We start from the raw sequence: 23,131 nt of genomic DNA, 5'->3' as shown, positions 1-23,131 counted from the left end.
TCTGAACTCAATTCAGTGATTCAGACTTTCCAATTTTTACATGAATTGACAGTACCTGTCAAAAGTTTGGTACATTTTTGAAAGTCTTTTATGCTCAACAAAGCTGCTTGTTTTATCAAAAATAAAGTAAAACCACATTATTAATATGATTATGTAAGATTACAATTTAAAATAACTTTTCTATTTTAATATATACTGTTGAATTTTCAGCATCATTTACTCCAGTCTTCAGCGTCACATGAATCACGATTATTAAAAATAAATATTCAAATATGCTGATTTGAGGCCCAACTATTATTGATTTTGCCATCACAGGAATAAATTACATTTTAAAATGTATTCAAATAAAAACAGTTATTTTAAACTGTAATAATATTTCACAATATTACCGTTTTACTGTATATTTTTGATCAAATAAATGCAGCCTTGGTGAGAAGAGACTTCTTTCAAAAATGATTAATTCGAAACCTTTGACTGGCGAGTGTATATAGCCCCTTTCAACAGAGCGTTGATCCCAGAAAATTGCTAGAGTGCTTTCTGTTTGAATGCAAACAAGTCCCGGGATTGATTCTGTGATCGATCCTGGGATGGGGATCTAGTAACATTGCTGGGATCAGTCCGGAAATGCACACTGTGTGAACAAAAGGCCGGACCAATGCCGTAAGGGGTGTGTGTCGTAGTGATGATGCTGAAGCTGAGATCGTCTGGCAGCTTATGCCGGGTTCACAACGAATGATTTTAGCCCCAATTTTCACTCGCCGACATGTTTTGCGAGATCGCAGACAAATGCTCGAAATTACAGGACAAATCGGTGCTCGTTCACGCGTAAGACAATCAAGCAGTGTGAATTATCAAAGACGCGATCTGAGTGAATCGCAGGCAAATCGCCGACGCCCGTGAGATATTTGGCATGCTAATAATCTGGACCTGTCGGCGATTCAAAATCCTGCTGAGTGAATGTGTTCTGACTGAAAACCACACCGGCGATGACCGACAGCCAATGAGAGAGCAAGAAACAGGGCAGCGGGATGTTCGGGGAGGAGTTATAGACCAGAATATCACTATTTTAATAGATATATTTACAATTATATAAAACAGAAACAAAGCACAAACATTTGCTTGACCAGCAGCAACAGCAACACATTGCAAAATTATTTACCCACCCCAAACTCTCTTTGCAGAACACACAATTATTGCTCCCCTTGTCTCCCCAAACATTTCCTCATGCATAAACTGTTTTTCTTTTCCTCCTTTCGCTGCAAATCAGACAATTTTGGCTTCTCGCGGGCTATCATTTTTAAAGGGGTCAATTCTCAGACCATTACGAGGTCGTTATACTATAAAAATATCATGTGAGTTTCAAAACTAAAAACTCTTGTTATTCCAAAACCAGCTTTTAATGAAACCAAGGCTAGAAAACGTCAGGATCTCAAAAATGGTGAATTATGACTTCATAGGGCAACGAAAGTCCGCCTTTGCAGAAGAATATCAATGCCTACGTCAACATCACTGCATCTTTGGTGTCGCCCACCGGAGCGCTGGTGAATAGTGACATGAGAACGAGTAAAGATCGACACAGGATCAATATCATTACCTTCCAAACGATCCTGATGCTAGGAATTTTTTTTCCCCCAACAATGTGAATGTCTCAGCAGGGCATTATTTGTTTATATTCGTGCATTTCACTGTGGATTATTTTGTAGTCGCAACTTCGGCGCAGGTTTTGCAAACAGACTTTTACGATATGGATCTGCCAGCAACGTCAAAAAATATTTAAGTAACCATGTTTACTTAATGCCTGATCTGTATATTGTCCCGGGATCGTTTGATTTTGGTTCATTCACACTGCCAGAGATTTTACAGGATCTGTGAGTGCGTTCACACACATCCTGGTAAGATCCCGTAAAGACACGTGACGTCAGGATACGCGTCGAAAACATGTACACTAACGCATCGCGTACCGTTCCATAAAGCTGGCGAACGATCTCAGCTTCAGCGCGGATAGTGAGGAGCTCCTGGTCTCTGCTTCCAGTTTTCAGACATTTTTCGTTCTTTCTTTGTTGATGACGAACACAAACTTTCTTCTGAGAGCAACAGAGTCGTGCGATGGCACGTGTGTCATCACTACGACACACCCCTTATGGCATTGATCCTGGCTTTTGTTCACACAGGGCGCGTTCCGGGACTGATCCCGGCAATGTTACTAGGTCCCCAACCCGTGATCGATCCCGGCAATGTTACTAGGTCCCCAACCCGTGATCGATCCCGGCAATGTTACTAGGTCCCCAACCCGTGATCGATCCCGGCAATGTTACTAGGTCCCCAACCCGTGATCGATCCCGGCAATGTTACTAGGTCCCCAACCCGGGATCGATCCCGGCATCAATCCCGGGACGTGTTTGCGTTCACACAGAAGTTCACAACAATTTTGTGGCAATTTCCCAGGATCAACGCGCTGTGAGAAAGGGACTAATATCAAATAACACTATCGGAGTATTTTCCAGAATCTCTGTGTGAAAGGGGCTTAAGATCCCTAAAATACTTCCTCTGTTGTATCCCAAGCAAGAAAAATCAAGGAGAAGTTTTATTCAACGTGGCTTCTCATTTTGTTGTAATGAGGTGTTCTCACCTTTCATGGGGTCCTCGCTACAGTCGGTGTGTGTGAGAACCCCCTCCTCTGCAGTGAGAGGTTTGAGGGCATGGCTCAGCATAGCAGGGGAGAGACCCGTGGCCTGTTGCAGCATCTCCACACTCACATCCTGCAGAACAGCAAAGAAGAAGTGAACACTTCTGAAGCTAGCTCATATGTGTAACGGTCACCAAAATTGAACCTAGGCTCTTTTTATTAAAGGAGAACTCCGGTCAATTTTAACTTTGAGCTCAATTTTTAGTAAATTTGGAGTGCTGTCAATACACGAGTGAACACGAGTGAATCTGACTGCAGTAGATGTGAAAAATATTAATAAAAATGATGTTATATCAGCCAGCGCACATACCTGTATTTACTTCCTGTTTTCGGTCGAAGTCCAAAGTAGTCGATTGTCGAGTTCACGCGCGTGATCATAGGTAACTAAACCTATCCGCGTGAACTCGACAATCGACTACTTTGGACTTCGACCGAAAACAGGAAGTAAATACAGGTATGTGCGCTGGCTGATATAACATCATTTTTATTAATATTTTTCACATCTACTGCAGTCAGATTCACTCGTGTTCACTCTGAAGGAATCACTCAACATGGCTGGGCACTTGTATGACACATCAAGGATGATAAGAGAAATAAAACCAGGTTTAAAATTAGACCCCATTCAAGTCAATAGGGTGCAAATTTTAAAAAGAGGATAACACAGTGTAGGCAACACCGATTTTTGTCGTTGTTCTCTGTATTGACAGCACTCCAAATTTACTAAAAATTGAGTTCTCCTTTAATCTACCCGAGTCAAACTTTTGTGTAAAAGCATAATTAGAATGGAAACGGCACTTTTAAGATTGACCGTATTTTCGATTTAGCTCAAAATGCCTTTTGAATGGGAGTGCTAGGGGCACTTCTATGATAGCATCAAAATGTTTTTTTGATGGCGGCTCGACACAACATGAAACTGAGCTTGAAGTATCACCAGGGGCTCTACACATGAACTACATTGTGTACACAAAGTTTAATAAAAAGAAAGGTTTTGTATGACTCACTTTATCAGTTAGTGTTTTCGGTGGCTGGAATTTTGTCAGTCAAAAGTAGTCGATCTCCGAATGCAACGTAACATGCTCCTAAAGCTTGTTTCCATGTAATTCCAATGAAAAGCATGATAACTTAGACGCTTAGAATTTATAAGTTCATGACATTTCCTCATATGAAGTCAGTTCAATACGTTGCATTCGGAGATCTACTACTTTTAACTGACAAAATTCCAGCCACCAGAAACACTAACTGATAAAGTGAGTCGTACAAAACCTCTCTTTTTAGTAAATTTTGTGTACACAAACAATGTAGTCAATGCTCAAGTTCATGTGTAGAGCCCCTGGTGATACTTCGAGCACAGTTTTATGTTGTGTTGAGCCTTCTTAGTGTTTTAAAAATAGCGCTTTGGATGCTATCATAGAAGTGCCCCTAGCACTCCCATTCAAAAGGCATTTTGAGCTAAAACAAAAATTCGGTCAATTTTAAAAGTGGAATTTCCATTCTAATTATGCTTTTACATGAAAGTTTGACTTCTAGATTCCAAACTCTATATCTTTAATGATAAATACCCAATTGAAAGATGAATGCATTTATTGTATCAGGATATCTTTTAAAAACAAAACACCAAACTGTACATTTAAACATTTATAAATAATAATAATATCATTAGTAGCCTACCGTAATTATCGCATATTCACAACAGATAAGCTATATTTCCATATCCATTCAACATAACTCAGAACAAGATAATAACAACTAAAAGTATCTTATTTAAATATAAAACATTTTATTTTAATATAATAACTGAGAAAATAGTCTAATAACTTGTATACCTAATAGAGAATATCTGCGTAAATAGATAACGTAAGTCAGGTATTATTACCCTATTTCTGATCAACAAATTTAATCTAATATACTTTTTGTTTGTATAAATTAGCATATATGCAAACACCCAGGACCGCTACTGACCTTTCTGTTGACAGTGAGAGAGACAAAGGTCAACCGCGGGAAATGTAACAATAGAATACCGCGAAATTCAGTGTGGTCAATATGGCCGAAATGGGTAAAGATGTTCATTTGTTTTTTTGCCTTGTGTATAATTTATATGAAAAACATTTTAAATGAAAATACAGACACTTTTAGAAAAAGTCAGGTACCAGCAGGATTTTTTTTTTTTTTTTTCAACAAAGTTGTTGCAGATATGAAATTAAAAATGGTCAAAATGACTGTCATGGCCGTTCTAGTGTCAAGATTAATTTTACACCCAGGTATGCATTGATCTTGAAAGAATACCTCATGTTGGTTGAACTGTAGCAGGATGTACATCTGCAGTGTGGAGACGTAGAGAGTGCAGGAGCCGAACTGAAGCTCTGCATGACCGAGCCACGTCCACTGCAGCCGGCGGGGCTTACTGTGGGTCAAGCTGTACATGCGCTGACCTGCAGGACAGACACGCATGCAGGTTAATATTCAAACTACAACAGAATCACCAGATTAAATGCCCTACCAACTGCATCATGTGCAATGCAAGAGATTATTCAGTACAGTGGAACTTCAACTAACCGTTGGAGTAAAACTCTGTGAACTCAGCCAGGTAATTGCAGAGTTGAGCAGGGAAGTGTTTGCTGGGGTCCTCGAGGTAGCAAGGAGCTGACACAACCCAGCAACGTGGGGACAACACCAACACTTTCACGTCACTCTCTTCCTCGGGTTCAGGCACGTCTTCATCCATCATCTGATCAAAACATGATGAACAACAAAATGCACTATTATAATTTAAAAGAACCAAGTAATTCTACAACAGGGATGGGCAACTTTAGTCCCCGAGGGCCACTCTCCCGTTTAGCTCCAACGCTAATAGAACTGTTAAAGGGATAGTTCACTTTGAAATTAAATTTTGGTATGTTTTAGCTTACCTGAAGTGCATCCAAGATGCAGGTGTCTGTCTCCGCAGTAGTTTCAATTTTGATATTTTAAGGTCAAACCGTTCTTGTCTGTCAGTCATATAATGCAGGTATATAGGCACTGTCTCCATAAGCATGCAGAGATGTCTCTAATAGCATGCAGAGAAAAGTCCAAATTAAAAAATTCCCCATCGTAAGTGCACATTGATGGCCTAAGCTCGCGCGAACTCATCCGGGAGTGTTGAGTTTTCAATTATTCCCAATTTGTAAGCCTTCTATCTTGACACACGACTCACTTCATTGTTCAGGTCAATCAAAGGCATACGTTGAGCCGTACAGCCAATCACACGCGTTTCTGCGGAGTTTAAAAATGCAACGTCCAATCGATGGCAGTTAGATTAGTTTCCGGGGAAGAAATCCGGTGTAAACAGATCAGATGGACGTGGTTGTGTAAAAGAGATAAAAACGATATAAATACTGTTCGTTTTATCACACAAACCGCTTGTTTCGTGTCTTAGGCCATCAATGTGCACTTACGATGGGGATTTTTTTAATTTGGACTTTTCTCTGCATGCTATTAGAGACATCTTTGCATGCTTTTGGAGACAGTGCCTATATACCTGCATTATATGACTGACAGACAAGAACGGTTTGACCTAAACATACCAAAATTTAATTTCAAAGTGAACTATCCCTTTAAGTACGCTGTACGTATTAAGAGTGTTGCAATAGGGGTAAGTGGGTCATATTTTTGTTGGGTGTTTGCGTGTGTGTTTCAGATGTTCATTGGATCGATCTACAGCCTGTCAGTCTTCCTGAAGGATGATGACGTCCCGGTTCACCAAAACAATCACATTACGCTGCCTTCCTCAAATACCCGTATCTGTTCCACCTCCCCAGCTTTTGATGAATAACACTCTTAATTGTTTTCTTTAGTGCTTGTCTCACCACAGAGATCCCGAAGTGGTCAGCGATTTTCAACAAATCCTCCTTCCTACATTTGTCAAATATGTCTAAAGTTGGTTTAACAACCAATGACTAAATCAAATGTACTCATTTGACCACACCGCTCTCTCTCACGCCACACCATGTTCTCACGCAGTGAAAAATACATCGCGGAGCAGAGAGGACACTGACAACACACCGACAGACAGGACAGACCAATTTACTTTTTATATTAAACATTAAACAGTCTCATCTTTCAAATTTGGTCATTTTTTAAAAGAAATGTAAACAATAAATAGCGTTTTGTGGCTCTTTAATGTGTCTGACAGATCGCTGTGTCGCCTTAGTTAAAGCTGCTCGTGAACCGATCATCTCTTCCTTCTAGTTAATTTATAGCATCAAATAAACATGAATGAACATAAGGAATGTTGTTTTAAACCGCGGAAAGGCGTCAGTACACTCCGCTTCTCAAGTTCAAATCCTCCAGTGTTAATCTACGATCTCTTCTGACTGCTTTGTCGGACAAAATGGCACATGGCAAAGTATGATTGGTCAGATCACCTGTCAATCAAGCTCCCTGCGAAGGGTCAATGATGACTTTTTTCTTATAATTGTGACTTTATATCTCACAAGTCTGACAGAAGTGTCAGAACTGCGGTATATAAACTACTGGAACATTTTTCAGAATAGTGAGATTAAAAAGGAAACATACCATAAGAAAGTCTCTTGGCATCATGCTAACATTTATGTTGCCTGCAAATTTATGCGCAGGCAATATAAAAAAACTAAGACAAGGATGCAACATTAATACAAGACCTTGTTTTATATAGAGCGGTCACTGTAAAACTTATGAGCTTTGACACGTCACTGTCCTTCACTGACTACCTTATGCAACCGTCGTCATGATAAATAAAAAGTGACTACCATGAGTGCAGAAATGTGACAAATGTTGATTAGTGACATAAATCGCATTAATTCCGATTTATATCAGACTAAGGTCGCATTGCAAAACATCTGACTTGTATCGGATTCAGAACCAGATATGAAAGTAGCACGAATCGGAATTTAAAAATATCAGATTCCATGTGGTTTGTGCTGTGGTTCACCACACTGTCCTGAGAAAAACAGATCCGAGTCACATGCGAGCCAAAAAAATTAAATTCAGATATGGCCCACATTTACCTAGAGTCTGAACGTAGCCTTAGCCAACGACACAATATTTGCCATTTCCTCGCTCTTAAGATACGATTATTTTATTAGTCACCTCCTCAAAGTCCTCCAGGTTTTTGTCCAGCTGCTGTAGACGGTAAAGATGAAACTCCTGTTGAAGTTCCTCAGATTCACTGAGGTTGGTCAGCATCTGCTGTGGAAACCGGTTTGGAAAGCAGGTCCCGATATGCTCAACCACGGCGCTCTCCAACCACACCTTCCCCTGACCCAACAACCGATCGCCCAGATAGTATCTGAACAGATGAAAGAAATGTGCAACGTGAAAAACGGGGTGAACAGAACCATATTAATAGCTTGACTTTTCCCAGAGATATTTTCTTGAGACTTCATATTTAGTCTACTGCTCAACAATGGCTGTTTGGAAGATAAAATAATTCAGCTGATTGAGGGTTAAAACGATTAATATAGCAAATATTATAAAAATGTAGAAGAATATTTAGATAATTGTTTGAACAATATCGCTCAGCCCTAGTTACCAGCAGCTGTTCTCACACCTGTAAAAATGCTCGAAGGTGTTGGCCAGCTCCAAACCGGAGAGGAACAGCATGGGCTCCATGAACTGCTGAAGCTGGTTCAAGGTGTCCACATTCCCAGAGTCCCCTCCACTTTCCTGGATCATCTTGTCGATGTACTGCGCGAACCGCTCACTTACCTTCAAGGAAGTTATTGAATAAATAAATTCAATGAATTCCCATTGCAATAAAAAAACATCTTAAATAGTCCAAAAATAGACTTTAATATAAAAATATTAAATGTTTTATACAGTACAGGTCAAAAGCTTGGAAACATTTCTATTTTTTAATGTTTCTGAATTAAGTTCTCATGCTCATCACACCTGCATTTATTTGATCAAAAATAGAGAAAAAAAAACAGTAATATTGATAAATATTATGAACATTTTAAATAATGTTTTTAAATTTTAATGAACTTTAAAATATAATTAATTTGAAATGTATTAGTTTTCAGTGTCACATGATACTTAGGATGACAGAAATCATTCTAATACGCTGATTTATAGTCGGTTATTATCAATGTTGGAAACAGTTGTGCTGCTTAATATTATTTTGGAACCAGTGATACTTTTTTCAGGATTCATTGATGAATAAAAAGTTTAAAAGAACAGAATTTATTCAAAATAGAAATATTTTCAAACAATATAAATGTTTACCATCACTTTTTTATGAAATGTAACATCCCTGCTGAATAAAAGTATTAATTTCTTTAAAAATAAATAAATAAAAACCACTGACCCCAAACTTTTGAACGGTAGTGTTTGTTACAAAAGATTTAACTTTTTATTCATCAAAGAATCCTGAAAAAAGTATCACAGGTTATATAAAAAAAATACTAAGTAGCACAACAGTTTCCAACATGGATGATAAATCAGCATATTAGAATGATTTCTGAAGGATCATATTCACACGACACTGAAGACTGGAGTAATGATGCTGAAAAATCAGCTTTCATCAAATAAATAAATGATATTTTAGTGTATTAAGATAGTAAACCATTATTTTAAATAGTAATATTTCACAATAACAGTTTTTTCTGTAGTTTTTTATCAAATAAATGGAAGTCTGATGAGCATGAGACTTTTCAAAAAAATTACAATAGTAGTTTCCAAAATACTGAATAAAATATGAACATAAATTATTTACATTTTAAATAATACATTTAAAATAATATTAATTAACATAAAATATATATATATATATAAAAATTGTAGTATTCAACAAGTTGACTCACGTGCATAGCGGTGAGAATGGAGAGCTGGAGCAAGGCGGCAGAAAAGCCCTGGCGGAGAGCAAGCACAAAGGCCGTGTGCTGGCCGAACAGTTCCTCCATCGCGTTCTTCAGCCGGAGGAACATGCCCCTGTAACGCTCTACGAAGTCAGAGAGGCTGCATGTCGAATCTAGGAAACACTTTACCTGGAAAGAGCCAAACAAAAGCCCGCCAGAATTATAGGAATTGATAGGCATGATCTGCATTTGTACAGTTGAGTTTAGTAACCCAAAACATGTACATGTGTAAAATCAGATAATTCTGCCTCAGCAGTAAATTCCACATTTTTGTCCTATTCCACATTAGTCACTTGCTTGTTAAAGTATTCTGACTACTTTAATTACCCTTTCATCTACCAGATAAAAGGGTAGTAGCCCCTTAACACATTTTGCCATATTTTAATCCAACAATTCTCCAAAATTCAAATAAATGTCTAACCTGTCGCTGAACGACACCCTGCCAGCACAGAGCGATGCCTGCGATGCTGCTAGTATTCTTCACTTTTGGTTTGGTAGCGGATGAAGATGAGCTTACAACATTTGTTTCCTTATTCTTTCCCTCTTTACCATCTGTAACACAATAAAAGCACATAAATACTCTTGACAAGTTACTGCAGATGTCAAAAGAATGTTCACACATATAAAATAGCTACCAACCAAACACCAGCAAATGCAATCTGCCAGCAATTAGGGCTGCACAAGTAACTGAAGTGACAATCAAAATCGTAATATGGGTGTGTGATTTAAAAAATGCAAAAGGCTGATGTTTAACCCCTTATATTGGCATAGTAAACACAGCCATTACATATTTAACAGTAATATCCTATACTAAACCTAAACTAATCTTGACAAACTATAGATAATTTGAAAGCTTACAATCTCTAGTTTACATATTTGGTGACTGATTTTCAAAATAAATTACAGAGGAGCCGTAATTTATCAATTTGCAACAAGAATATGTTCATGCTCCTAAGGCGTGTTCAGACCTTTATTTTGAAATAGTGATGAACATGAAAAATCATGAAAGAATGGCAGAAACCTCAGGGTTTTTTTCATGCGATAGCATCCATTCAATTCTTCACTGAGCAAAAGATAGCATCCATTCAATTCTTTTAGAAAAAAAGGTCTGAAAATGTTTTAAATATAAAGAAACAAATAATAGATTCACCATTTGTGATGTGGCAGCGAGCTATAATGCAGATACGTGTTCTTTTGTGTTTCTTAGAGGTTGAATTAATTTCAAAATCTGCCAAACTTCCAATACTACTTCTGAATAGGATACTGAATACTATTTCATAAATTGTATGCAAATTGTAAAAATAATGGTTCAGATCACTCAAACCACATGGAAATGGAGGCGCCCTTATATGGGCAGTAATGTCAACTAGTGGAACAGTTTGGTACTGCGCCCAAACTAAATCTCACTGAAAGCTTATTTTTTGAGATATTAACCTAAAATTTGAAAAACAATTTGTTCAGATTTCTGGCTTTGATTATTTTGCATTTTTAGAGTCCACCAGGTTTTGAAAATATATATTTTATATAAAATATGAATAATTACATTTTTAACTTTGTACATTTTCATAAACTCAAACTTCTATAACTTTTTTTCTGTTTAACTTTCTTAATTTATTTCACTTCTACAAAAATCTGCCAAATGTCTTCTTTAAAACAAGACCAATCTTACATCTATATTCCAAAGCATTCTTGAATTACAACCATTTAAGTCCATAATGTGCATTTTCAGGTCCATTCAAAAAAGGGGGGTGCCGCTTAAGGGGTTAAACAAACCTTTAGTTTGCACGTGCTGCATACTTCAAAGAGAACGGGCGGCATTTGTTTATGTCTACTACACATTTTCCAAGCATGACGATACGGTGTCTCAAAGCAGTTAAAATCTAACTGGGGAGGTGGAAAGTTTGTTTTGCTTTACAAATTACAAATCTAATGTTACTGGACCACAGAAAAGGAGGATTTGACATTTTTTTAAAAAGTCAATTAAAAATAGAAAAAGGATTTCAGTAAAAAGTGTTTTGTATTGTAAATTTTAACTGGGTTAAATTTTGAGGTCTGAGTTTGATTCTTGTAACAAGACTCAAGTGTTTGTACTGGCAGCAGAATGTGGGCAAAACATGACTCATTTTGGAGATAAACAGGAATTGGTCATTTGCAATATTTGAACACATGTGACCATGAAAGCTGCGGTTTCAATATAGTTCATGCTTTTTACCCCTTCATATCTTGATATCCAAGCAACAAATACGTGAGATGTTTTTCATATTGCAGTTCAAATTGAGAATCACAATATTAAGTTACAACAAATGACAATTTTGAGTGGATTATCATTAGCAAATTGTGCAGCCCTACCAGCGATTTCAATAAGAAGCCAGAGAAATTAAAAAACAAAAATAAAAAGACAGCAGAACTGAATAGAAATAAATAAATAAAGGGAATTTTGTCATGGTTAGTTTGAAGTTAAGCTAAGCAGATGGATGGGGTGCTGCAAAATACATAAAATGAAGTCAAAGAAAAAATAAATAGCATTAGCTCTTACACTACTACTTACTCTTTAAATCTCTGCTTCTGTTGATACCTTCTGAAAACAAAACAAAAAATACCATGAAATAGAGAAGCTTTCATTTAACACAATCTACAGAGGGTGGTTTAAATTCTGGAGTACCAGACAAGACTTACAAAACAGGACCACCAAATATACATATATGTCTCATACACATAAAAGCGACCCACAGTAGTGGCACTCCAGTCTCTAGAAGGAACTATTGTAGTTTTGAAGCCACTCACTGGATTTGATGGGAGGCTTGAGCTCTTCTGTATCGACTGTGCTGGTGTCCACATGAACAAGCAAATGAGTGAGACGCCGCACACGAGAGTTGAAGATGGAGGCTGAGCTCTTACACCTCTTGGAGGATTCAGCGTTCTCTAAATACTCATTCATCAACCAAGACAGAGGGCTGAGAGTAGAAGTCTCTGTTATAAAGAAGAAAATAAGAAATTTACAGGGGTCCTATTATACTTTTTTACATGATCAACTTTCTTTAGTGTAATGGTACTGTTTGAGCATGGAAAAAGGTCTGGAAAGTTACAAAAGTACAAAGTCACTCCAGCGGGAGTTATTCTCTATATGAGTGTCACAGTTCCTGAACTCCCTGAAACGCCTCCATTGTAGCCTTGAGTTTTCTTCTGGGAACAAACACGTCACAATATTCCTCATAAGAATAATTCCCAACCAAGGCATATGCCAAAAAAAGCGGTTGAGTAATTTTACAAATTTTGTCTTTCAATAATTCAAGCACTTTTCAAGTACCTTTTCATTTATATGGCTGTTGTCAAGAGTTTTCCAGGACTTAAATGGCAAAATCTTTAATTCAAGTACTTCAAGCACTTTAAGCACCTTGTATGAACCCTGAAGAGACATTTCCAAAACATGCTCGAAGTGGTTGACCAATGACACACTAACAGAGCTGACCAATCATAGCACATTACGCTTTTCGGAAAAAGGGCTTCATAGAGACAACAATGCTGCAACAATGTAAAATATGGTGAAAAATAATGTATTTTTTTTAACATTCAAGTCTATTCTAGTAGATGAACTTCATAGGATAAGCATACTTGCATAGCCAATGAAAACCTATTCTAGTAGACCCTAAAAATAAAAACAAGACTTTGTAAAATGCCATAAGAGTTCCCCTTTAATCCAAATCATGCTAGAAAATAACATGGATCGCCCACATTGTATATTACACAAATCTGGAGATACCAGATTGATCCAAGAAAACTTTTTTTAGCATCAATATATTATTGTGGTGTGATATATTTTACCTTTCCCTGAACAGTATGGAAAAACAAAACAAAAACAGTGGTTTGTCGCTTTTTATATATCCATTAGATGGTCTCTTCCCGTCTAAGTGGGTAGCACTCGGCCAGAAGAAAATTGGAGCAGACATTGGTCAGGTAACTGCCGTTTACCTGAGATGGTGATGCTCTGTACGATGGGGGTTATGAGAGCTTCCCAGCAGGTTCGGCCTAAAGCCTCTGCGGCCTCAGCGTCAGGAAGGAAACGGTCAGCAAACATCTGCTCATGTTTCAGGGCACTGTTTAACCTGGAGCCCAGAGAGAGAGATGCACATAAATATCTGAGGTTTTCATATAATTCAGCAGTAAGAACATCTTCCATCCTCTTTATTCTGCTCTATAAATGAAATAACTATGGCAGCAGGTCTCACTTGTTGAAGAGCTGCAGCAGCTGGTTCTTGTCCTCCAGGATCTCCTGGCACCAGGTGTGAGCTTTTGTAGTATAGAAGAGATAAGTACGGCAGCACAGCTGCTCCTTAAACACCGGCCAGAACGTGGGCTTTGGTCCCAGAACCTCAAACCCATGCACTCGTGTATCAATGCCACCCTGTTGACAGGAAGGAAAACTATTTGTAAGAGAGGTGGAATAAAGAGCATCTCAGGCTTTATGTTTAATTTCAGGCAAGTTCTGTCACAATTCATTCAATATGTCTGACCTGTTGACATCTTTTGACTCTGATCTGAATGATGGGCCAGAAACGAGTCATATTCTCCAGCAAAACCACATGGCTGGCGGAGGGTGCCACATTTACCTGTTTAACACACACACAAATAGCATCATCTTAATGTGCAGTGTGCAATCATCAGATGTAAGATGAATGAGAAGGGCTTTCTCACAGTGTTGAGTTCAGTATTGATGTTTGTGGGATCATCTCCTCCTAGAACTACAATACGAGCTGGCATGTAACTCGAGTCCTCACTGGCTACAAGTACGGTCAATTGCCTGTGAATGAAGAAAATAAAGTTTTTTTATTTTTATTAATCAGTTCCAGTGACAGAAATTAATGTTTCCATTTAGGGGCCATTTTTGCTTAAACTGATTTACAGGTGCAATTTATTTTAACCTCTGTAAGGACAAAACTGTCTCACCATATTAAAGTGTCACTTTCAATTTAATCAATACATTAAATTAGTATAAGACACTACAGAGCTGTTATAATGTTGTGAGATAAAGGTTTTAAATATAATATTTTGAATTAAAAAAAAAAGATCACTGAATCATTCATTCAACCAATACATTAAAAAAAACAGTGGATTTATTCAGGAATGAAGCAAGTGGCTGTCTTTATGAAGGGATCACTGAATAATTTACTCAAACAGATTCATAAAAAAAGAAGAAGTGGATTCATTAAGGAACGAAACATCATCTGCTGTGCCTATTGTAACTATTTTTGTAGCTGAAATTGGGCAAAAACAGACAATACTGACAACACTGGTGTCACTTAATATTAACTTCTTGTTTATTGAACTGTTGTATAAAATCAATAATACATTTTGCTTGATATTTAGGAAAAACAGCACTTGGTTGTGTTATTATTGCTCAGCTATATCATATGATATTAATATATAACATTATAATATATAAATTAATTCATAAAAATCCCATAGGAAAATTTTTAATTTGGGGCATTTTATTAATTTTGGTGGCATTTTTAAAATGAAATGAAGAGAAGCTAAGCCAGCATACCTTATGACCACCCCTTTATGCATGTAAATGTTGATAAAGTGGGAGCCAGTACAGCCGTTAGATTCCCAGTAGGTTTTGGGGTTTTTGTCTGTCAGCTTGTTAGCCCGATGGTGATTAGAGGAGACCTCCACCTTCTCCCAGCATTTGTCCTCTTTCAGTTCCACACTGGAGCCTGAAAAAAAAACATCACAGCAATTCAACTAAATCCTAGGGAACAGTGATAGTTATACCTAAACTGGAACTAATAACATAGCATGGTTATTCTTAAGTAACAGTTTTGAAGGACTATTTTTTAAATCAATATAATCAGCCAAGAAGAAAATCATTGTTTCCACAATTTTTAAAAAAAGTAGTTTTTAGCATGTCCAAAAAAAAAGTCGATCTTTTCTTTACAACAATGTGGTTGTTATTTCTCACACAAAGCTACATTCTGATTTCAGAAAACGTATAATTCATGATGAAACGGAAATACCAACAGATGTTTTCTCCTATATTATGACCTACATCAGTGTGTAACAGATTATAGAAAAAAAAGAAGGCTTGGTTCTACCCATTGGTTGTTGATTAGGCTTTGAGATTGATTTATGAAGTCCGACATAAGAGAGCAGTCTGTCATTTTTTACCGGATGATCGAGTAAAAAAAAAAAAAATAACATGTATAGATGAATCTTTCACAATAAGATCTATAACATGCTTTTACAAAATAGAAGTCTACTTTTAGGCTTTTATGGCACTTTTTTCTTACTATAAAAACAGGTCACATGTATAGAAAAGAGCAACTTCTAGCGTTTCATGGAAGAAAAGGTAGGTTCGGAAAGACATTAGAGTGAGTAAATGAGTGAATAAATGATTTTAATTTTGGGTGAACTATTGCTTCCTTTAATGATTACACTTTACATCAGTAAATGTTTTATGAACAAACCTTGGCACAAGTTCCGCAGGAACACATCAAAGAAGGGAATATTGATGGGCTGATGGCTGCGACGATGCTCTTCAATCTGACCAAGGACCATCTAAAGATGCAGATATGGAGTATGTAATTAGAGGAACATCAGACAAATGTCTATTACTTACACTGATAGTCTAACAAACCATCAAATATGTCATCATTATGTTTTAGGAATTGACCATGTAATAACATGCCGTTTATATAATCGCCTTCTAACATAAGGAACAAGTTTGTTCGAGGTCAGGTAAACCAGAAACCAGTGGAATTACATAGGGATTCCTTAGTTTAATCGGTAGACAATTCACTAACTAGTCAATTTTGCAAATATCTATTTTTGAGGCCTACTTTATACCTGTATACACCCCGCCAACACACTGGTGGTCATTTTCTTGTAGAGGCTGGCGTACTTCTCACAGTCAGTGATCAGGTCTCGCAGCTCTGTGACCATGAGGAGGCTGGTGCTGTGTTTGTCCAGGGCTTTGAGAAGAGCCTCTTTGGTGCCCAGCCGACACATCACAACAGCATAGTCTTTATTCAAAGAGGCAAGTCGATACAAGAAGCGGACGAACTGCTGTACGACCTAAATGCGGAAAAAAGCGCAATGAAATACTAGCATTATGAAATCATGATCTTATAAAGCTAAAGGAAGAAAAGTACCTCTCTGTCACTGACAAAGGCGGTCATAGATGACAGGCAAGGCTCAATACTCTCATGCCATGGCAACAGATCCTCCTGGTAGTTATCCAAGAACTTGTTCAAAATCCTGTTAAATATAAAAAAAATCCTGTTACTATCACTGGCAAATAAAGCGATATCACTACTACAATCAAGAACAATACAAAGACACGTAAACAGTCAGTAATTAAATAAGAACAAACACATTAGCAATAGCAGAAATAACAGATTAACAGAAATCGAAATCTAATGTAATAATAAAAAAAAAAAAAACTGCATTGTTTTTATAAATATAGTTCTCATTTAATTGTTATTTAATATAGAACTCGAAATGAGTTCTTTCGCGTCTTCTTACACTTTAATGTTTTAAAAATCACATTAAAATGCACACAGCAAAATATAAGCAGAATCGAAATCCACGTCTTACATCTTGTCTACACCAGACGCAAGCGGCGTGACACGATTAAAAACAATAAAACTTGTTATTAACAGTGATTCTGCTTCGGTCTACACCGGACGCAAGCAGCGTGACACGATTAAAAACAATAAAACTTGTTATTAACAGCGATTCTGCTTCTGTCTACACCGGACGCAAGCGGCGTGACACGATTAAAAACAATAAAACTTGTTATTAACAGTGATTCTGCTTCTGTCTACACCGGACGCAAGCAGCGTGACACGATTAAAAACAATAAAACTTGTTATTAACAGTGATTCTGCTTCTGTCTACACCGGACGCAAGCGGCGTGACACGATTAAAAACAATAAAACTTGTCATTAACAGTGATTCTGCTTCTGTCTACACCGGACGCAAGCGGCGTGACACGATTAAAAACAATAAAACTTGTCATTAACAGTGATTCTGCTTCTGTCTACACCGGACGCAAGCGGCGTGACACGATTAAAAACAATAAAACTTGTTATTAACAGTGATTCTGCTTCTGTCTACACCGGACGCAAGCGGCGTGACACGATTAAAAACAATAAAACTTGTTATTAACAGCGATTCTGCTTCTGTCTACACTGGACACGGCGCGATGCAAGCGACAAATCTCCGACCCTAAACTGATGCCTTGTTTTATTTATGACGTACTGACATGAACGATAAATGCTTTGCAACGGGTGCTTTGTCATGTCCAGTGAATGACTGAATGAGATTTATATAGGGCTTTCATATGTACTACTGTACACCCAAAGCACTTTACAATCATATCAGGGGATCTCTCCTCCACCACCACCAGTGTAGACAGCCTTTAGCTGTTGTGACGCAACACGAGCGACAATGGTGTAGACACGGTGTTACAGAATCCATGTTTTTTGGAAATTTCGGAACCAGTTCTAAAATGGAACCGATTCTCAATTTTCAACCCTACTCTTAAAGCAAAATATTAAAAATATTTGTATTTTAAAAATAAATATTTATTTAAAAAATAATATTTTAATAAAACATCTTTCGATTTTAGGGTCAAATATGACCTAGACATGTTTTTTTTGTACAAGTTGCTTGAAATATCTGTTGTTTATTACCTACTTATGTTTAAGACAAAGGCTCACCTAAGGATGGAAAGCTGTACCGCCCGATCCGCTCTGTGCTGGTCCAGGAGGCGGATGAGGTCCTGGAAGGTGTCTCTGCTGCGAGTTACCTCATTTCTCTCTTCCTCCAGCTGGGAGGCGTCGTCGCAGAGCAGCTGCTCCAGGGTCAGTATTACCTCTTTGGTGGCTGGCATTTCCTTCAGACTCACCACCAACATCTTTAGCTCTGTGTCTTTAAAGTCATGCTCTTCTTGAGACTCTATAGATGCAAACAATGCTGCATGTTATTTTAAACAAGGTACAAACATTTGTATCCCAAGTCAAGAGTGAATCTTTTTGTTTTGTTAACATACTGCTTATTACAGGGACGTGGAAGTCACAGGGATTGGGATTTTTCAAAAGCATCTAAATTAAAGCAATTAAATTTGGCAAGCAGTTGCAATAATGCATGATCATACCTTTTTTCTCCAGTTTGTGGACCATGGAGATGTGGTTGAGGGCGATGATGGCCAGCATGCTGTGATGATTCTGAGCAGAAAGGCACTTCTTCAGCGTGGCACTGACATTGCAGGCGACTAGTTGCTCCGCCAGACTCTTGTGGCTGGAAATCAGCATGATGATGACCAGCAGCCCGTTCCGCACAGACAGACCACAACTGCTTAAATCACAGTAGAAAAATTAATGTTAATTCAGTCATTCAGTCAATTATGCTACATCTAAAACAGAATTTCAAACCTCTTACCCCGTTGTGCCGAGCATTAGGTCAATGGCAGACGGGATGGCACACAGGAGTCCTTTGGAGCCTTCTGGTGTAGCAGAGCCAATGCTTGCAAAAATCTCCAGCATCATCTGAGTGCCAGACTCAGAAAGGGGTAGACATGCACCCACACTGCGGGGGTCATGTTTACTGGCACCTGTGATGACCTTCAGAGCCTGGGAGAGAAAAATGTATATAATCGTCATCACTCTGAAGTTTCTATACTTCTGTATCCGTAAAGGTTTATTTGCAGTGTGCCTCAAAAAGATTCTGCTAAATAGATAAGAGGATCGTAAGGCAAGTAATTATTCTGGCTCCGATTCCACTCCATGATTCTGGTTCCTTAAAGCTGCAGTCCGGCACTTTTTGGGGTTTAAAAATATCAAAAAAGACATTTTTGAAAAAAAACGTAACCAGCCAGTGTTCAAAACGATCTGCTTGCCTTACCTCGATTCAAAACGGTAATCTTGTAATAATGATTTTAATTCCAGTGGTACTGGTGGATTTCCGCGGGAATTTCGAACATGTCTTTGCGTCATTACGTCACTTCTGTACACATAGAGAAGGAGTCCCCGGCTAGCGTGTGTGGATGATGGAGGTGGAGGTTTAGCTTAGCACTTGGTATGGTGGATCCCGAAAGTTTAAAGCGACAATCACCAGTGACAACTGGAGATTCACCAGTTGTAAAACCCAAAGACTTAAAAAAATATATATTTTTCACGTTTTGACGTGATATAAGCAATCGTTAGATTTAATCAGCATTAGAGGTCGACCGATTCATCGGTTTTGCCGATTAATCGGCACCGATTGTTGACTGGTGGAACTATCGTTATCGGCAAAAATATATACCGATAGTTTTTCCTGGTTGCGTCCATTGCTGGAGCGGCTGAGAAGCGCGCGCTGTCATTCATTACACAGAGCTGAGAAGGGTCTGCTGGCATGATGCAGTACAAGAGCGGCCTCTAGAGGTGTAATAAAAACTATCGCCTCGTGTTGTTTATTTCGACACGTGATGCTGCGTGCTGCACTGAGAGCACATGCTGCGTGGAGAGCGCTGACATCAGACGCGCGTTTAAAGCACCGACAGCTCAAATGTATGTATACAGTACATTGTCATATCATTATAAAGTGATTAATTTGTTGACTAAATGCTGCATTAGTAGAGAAAGAACAGCACAACAGTATGTTTGTTTGCCTTCGAGGCTGAGAGGACGCTAACATTAGTACCTCAAGCGGTTAAAACACTGACAAACATAAACGCAAGTCCGACCCGAATGTTTAATGTCACAATTGTTACCTCTATATTTGCATTAGTTCATATCCAGCTGGTCACTTTTATGCATTAAATATGCAGAGAAGTTGCATATTTAAAGCTAGAGACGTAAGCAAACTGATATGTTCATACAGCTGACAGAAACATAAACGAATCAGAAAAGCATTCGATTTCGGTTATTTTATTTTTTTTCATCTTCACTTTAATACAAATTTTGTTACTTTTTTATTAATTAAGTTGGCTTGAAAAAAAGTTAAATAGTTAAATTTTGAATGTAACTGGTTTTATTTGTTATTTAGAGTATTACTTTTTGTTTCAGTTTGAATGAATGTCTTTTATTGACTTAAATATTTATTCACATTTATATATTTATTTCATTTAGCATGTTTTCATGGTTCAATACAGTTTTTTTTATTTTTATAATAAAGTTCAGCACTGTTTTACTTGGAGTATTATTTGTTTTTATCCAGTATCAATTTTAAAAACTGTCGGTTCATTAATCGGTTATCGGCAAGTATGGCCCAACCTAGCTATCGTTATCGGTAAAATCCACTATCGGTCGACCTCTAATCAGCATGATAGCCTACTGCAATGCTTCCCCCCACCCCCCGAATTTGGTCAGAACAAACGTGAATGTTACTTACTTGTTCAGATGACATTTTCCGATGAAAATTCTAATGTTGACACTTTCAAAAAGTATACTCTGAGATTGCTGATGACAGTAACGTTACAGTATCCACAGCGACGCGGCAGCCTCAATACATTGTGTTCATCCGCGCTGTTTCATGCCGATTTACTACCCACGCATAGTTAATAATTCCGCGAATAACTGCAATTGCAGATTTCTAACAGAGATGGCGACAAAGAGGAAAAACGACGGACTGCAGCTTTAAGAAATCCGTTATTAATATTCCCCCCAAAAAAAGAAAAAAGTCACACCTGACAATAAGTCGCAAAGGCCTAATTAATTGCATTGAGAGAAAAAAAAAAAACATCGGGTGCGCGCAGTAGGTACGGCGTAGCATACGCATAGACGTGTACCATACGCCGTACCCTTCGGCGTACCCTGACGCGCACCTCAAAAATGTAACTACACGTCGCGACGACGCGGACCGCAAGATCTGTGATTGGTCGGCTTGGTAGCATTGCGTTTCCGGCGTGTTCTTCTGCACCGCCCGCCATTTTTAAATTCAGAAGTTCTGTAAATTCAGAAATGTCACTAAAATTGACTGTTTTTCCAACTCGATAAGCTCCAGCTCCAACATGATCCGCTCTCTTTCAGTCGCCATTGCTTGTAGTAGCCAAATCAATTCAGCCACGAGGAATCTATACACAGTGGAACATTAAAACCCGCCGCCGCCAACTAGCGTTTCGGCGATGTAACTGCAGAGCAACGCAGACATAAACGCAGAAGTATAAATGCTCACGACGGCGTCGCCTACGTGCGTAGCCTACGGCGTACACCCAACGCAGAAGTATAAATCAGCCTTAAGTCACATTTTATTATTACATTCAGAAATAAAAATGAAGCATTTACAAACATTATAAGCACTATCGAGAGAGTCGAGTTCCGGTGGAAGAGTGATCTATGATGTAGCTCATCTTCTCTTATTTAGAAATCCTCTGACATTTTTCTTTAAAACTTCTCTTTTAAGATTTCTAATTCGTAATCGTAACAGACTTTTTTTGTTTTGCTCCATCCTGTGTGCTTCCGCGTTCGTCAATCCTCACCCAAGTTTATGCTACGTGTACGACGGGTCAGAGGTCATCCTTCCGCTGGAACTCAACTCTCATGAATGCATGTACACCCGTTGCCAGAAGCCAGAGATTAGAGTTTATTAAAAGTTATAAATATGGATATTTTTCTTACAAAAACTCATCGGTTGGCTTCAGAAGGTATTTAGTAACCCACTCGAATCTTATGGATTATTTTTATGATGATGTGCTTTTTAGAGCTTCAAAAACTGGGGTGCTTTTCAATGCCATTACAAAGCTGGGAAGAGCCATTATTTAATATAACTCAGATTCAGTTCGGCTGAAAGAAGTCATATACACCTAGGATGGATTAATTTGTAATTTTTGGTTGAACTATTCCTTTAAACCAAAACTACCGTTCACATTTTGTAACAAATTCAAACGTGTGCACGACATTAAATGCATTATAGCAGCATGTTTCAGATTAAAAAACTGCAATTTATATTCCAGAAAATCCAGTCATTTTTTTTTCTAGGGGAGAGGGGTTGCCCAGTCTTGTTCTTATTCAGAATCAGATTAAAAAAAAAAAAAAAAAAAAAAGAAAACCTTCAAAAGCAAATTTAAAATGCAGGCTACCACTTTTTATCATGAAAATAGTTACCGGTAAGTGCAAGACGTGCAAGACCAATCTGCCATATGCATAACACTATAATGAGAACACTATTTTAATAGAATGTTTTCAATTCTTTGTGCTTTAGTTGCCCATGTTACGGGAAGAGCTCATCCACAAAAGCCCCTTTCACACAAAGACTCAGGAAAATACACGGATAAAGTGACCCGGCATTTGACCTGGGTTCGTTTGATTTTGGTTCATTCACACTGCCAGTGATTTTCCGTAATCAGAGAGTGCGTTCACACACAACCCGTAAAAATCCCGTAACACATGACATCGATGTGACATGTAATGTCTCAGCAGCGTCTTAAGTTTCTCTCTCGAGAAACCACGCTTGTGCATTTCTTTCTCTGATTAGATCATAAACTAGCGCATTACGTACTGTTTCACTAGCTGGCGTCATCACTACGACACGGCATTGATTACGGCTTTGGTTCACACAGCGAGCGTTCCGGGACTGATACTGGCAATATTACTAG

The 23,131-nt window shown here is 38.1% G+C and overlaps 1 protein-coding gene across 4 annotated transcripts in view; it reads right to left on the bottom strand.

Annotated features, from left to right (window-relative positions):
- The window catches only part of cul9 (cullin 9), a 58,519-nt gene that overhangs the window by 14,954 nt on the left and 20,434 nt on the right, over window positions 1-23,131 (bottom strand). For 2 of the 4 annotated variants that reach the window (XM_079634628.1, XM_079634626.1), the window contains 20 exons: window positions 18,997-19,187; window positions 18,713-18,912; window positions 18,276-18,513; window positions 16,704-16,809; window positions 16,399-16,626; window positions 16,020-16,110; window positions 15,098-15,269; window positions 14,248-14,353; window positions 14,067-14,162; window positions 13,782-13,957; window positions 13,525-13,658; window positions 12,340-12,525; window positions 12,104-12,133; window positions 9,977-10,107; window positions 9,502-9,684; window positions 8,250-8,407; window positions 7,790-7,988; window positions 5,240-5,411; window positions 4,970-5,115; window positions 2,630-2,759 (listed from right to left, as the gene is read on the bottom strand). In XM_079634628.1, the coding sequence (XP_079490754.1) occupies window positions 2,630-2,759; window positions 4,970-5,115; window positions 5,240-5,411; window positions 7,790-7,988; window positions 8,250-8,407; window positions 9,502-9,684; window positions 9,977-10,107; window positions 12,104-12,133; window positions 12,340-12,525; window positions 13,525-13,658; window positions 13,782-13,957; window positions 14,067-14,162; window positions 14,248-14,353; window positions 15,098-15,269; window positions 16,020-16,110; window positions 16,399-16,626; window positions 16,704-16,809; window positions 18,276-18,513; window positions 18,713-18,912; window positions 18,997-19,187 (3,073 nt within the window). The remainder of the gene's footprint in view (window positions 1-2,629; window positions 2,760-4,969; window positions 5,116-5,239; window positions 5,412-7,789; window positions 7,989-8,249; window positions 8,408-9,501; window positions 9,685-9,976; window positions 10,108-12,103; window positions 12,134-12,339; window positions 12,526-13,524; window positions 13,659-13,781; window positions 13,958-14,066; window positions 14,163-14,247; window positions 14,354-15,097; window positions 15,270-16,019; window positions 16,111-16,398; window positions 16,627-16,703; window positions 16,810-18,275; window positions 18,514-18,712; window positions 18,913-18,996; window positions 19,188-23,131) is intronic. The other 2 variants (XM_079634629.1, XM_079634627.1) reach the window with 1 other exon arrangement.

Source organism: Phoxinus phoxinus, assembly GCF_949152265.1.
Source record: "Phoxinus phoxinus genome assembly, chromosome: 14".
Classification (NCBI taxonomy): Eukaryota; Metazoa; Chordata; class Actinopteri; order Cypriniformes; family Leuciscidae; genus Phoxinus; species Phoxinus phoxinus.
The sequence above is the reverse complement of the archived record's forward strand: the minus strand, read 5'-3'. Positions and strand labels throughout refer to the sequence as shown.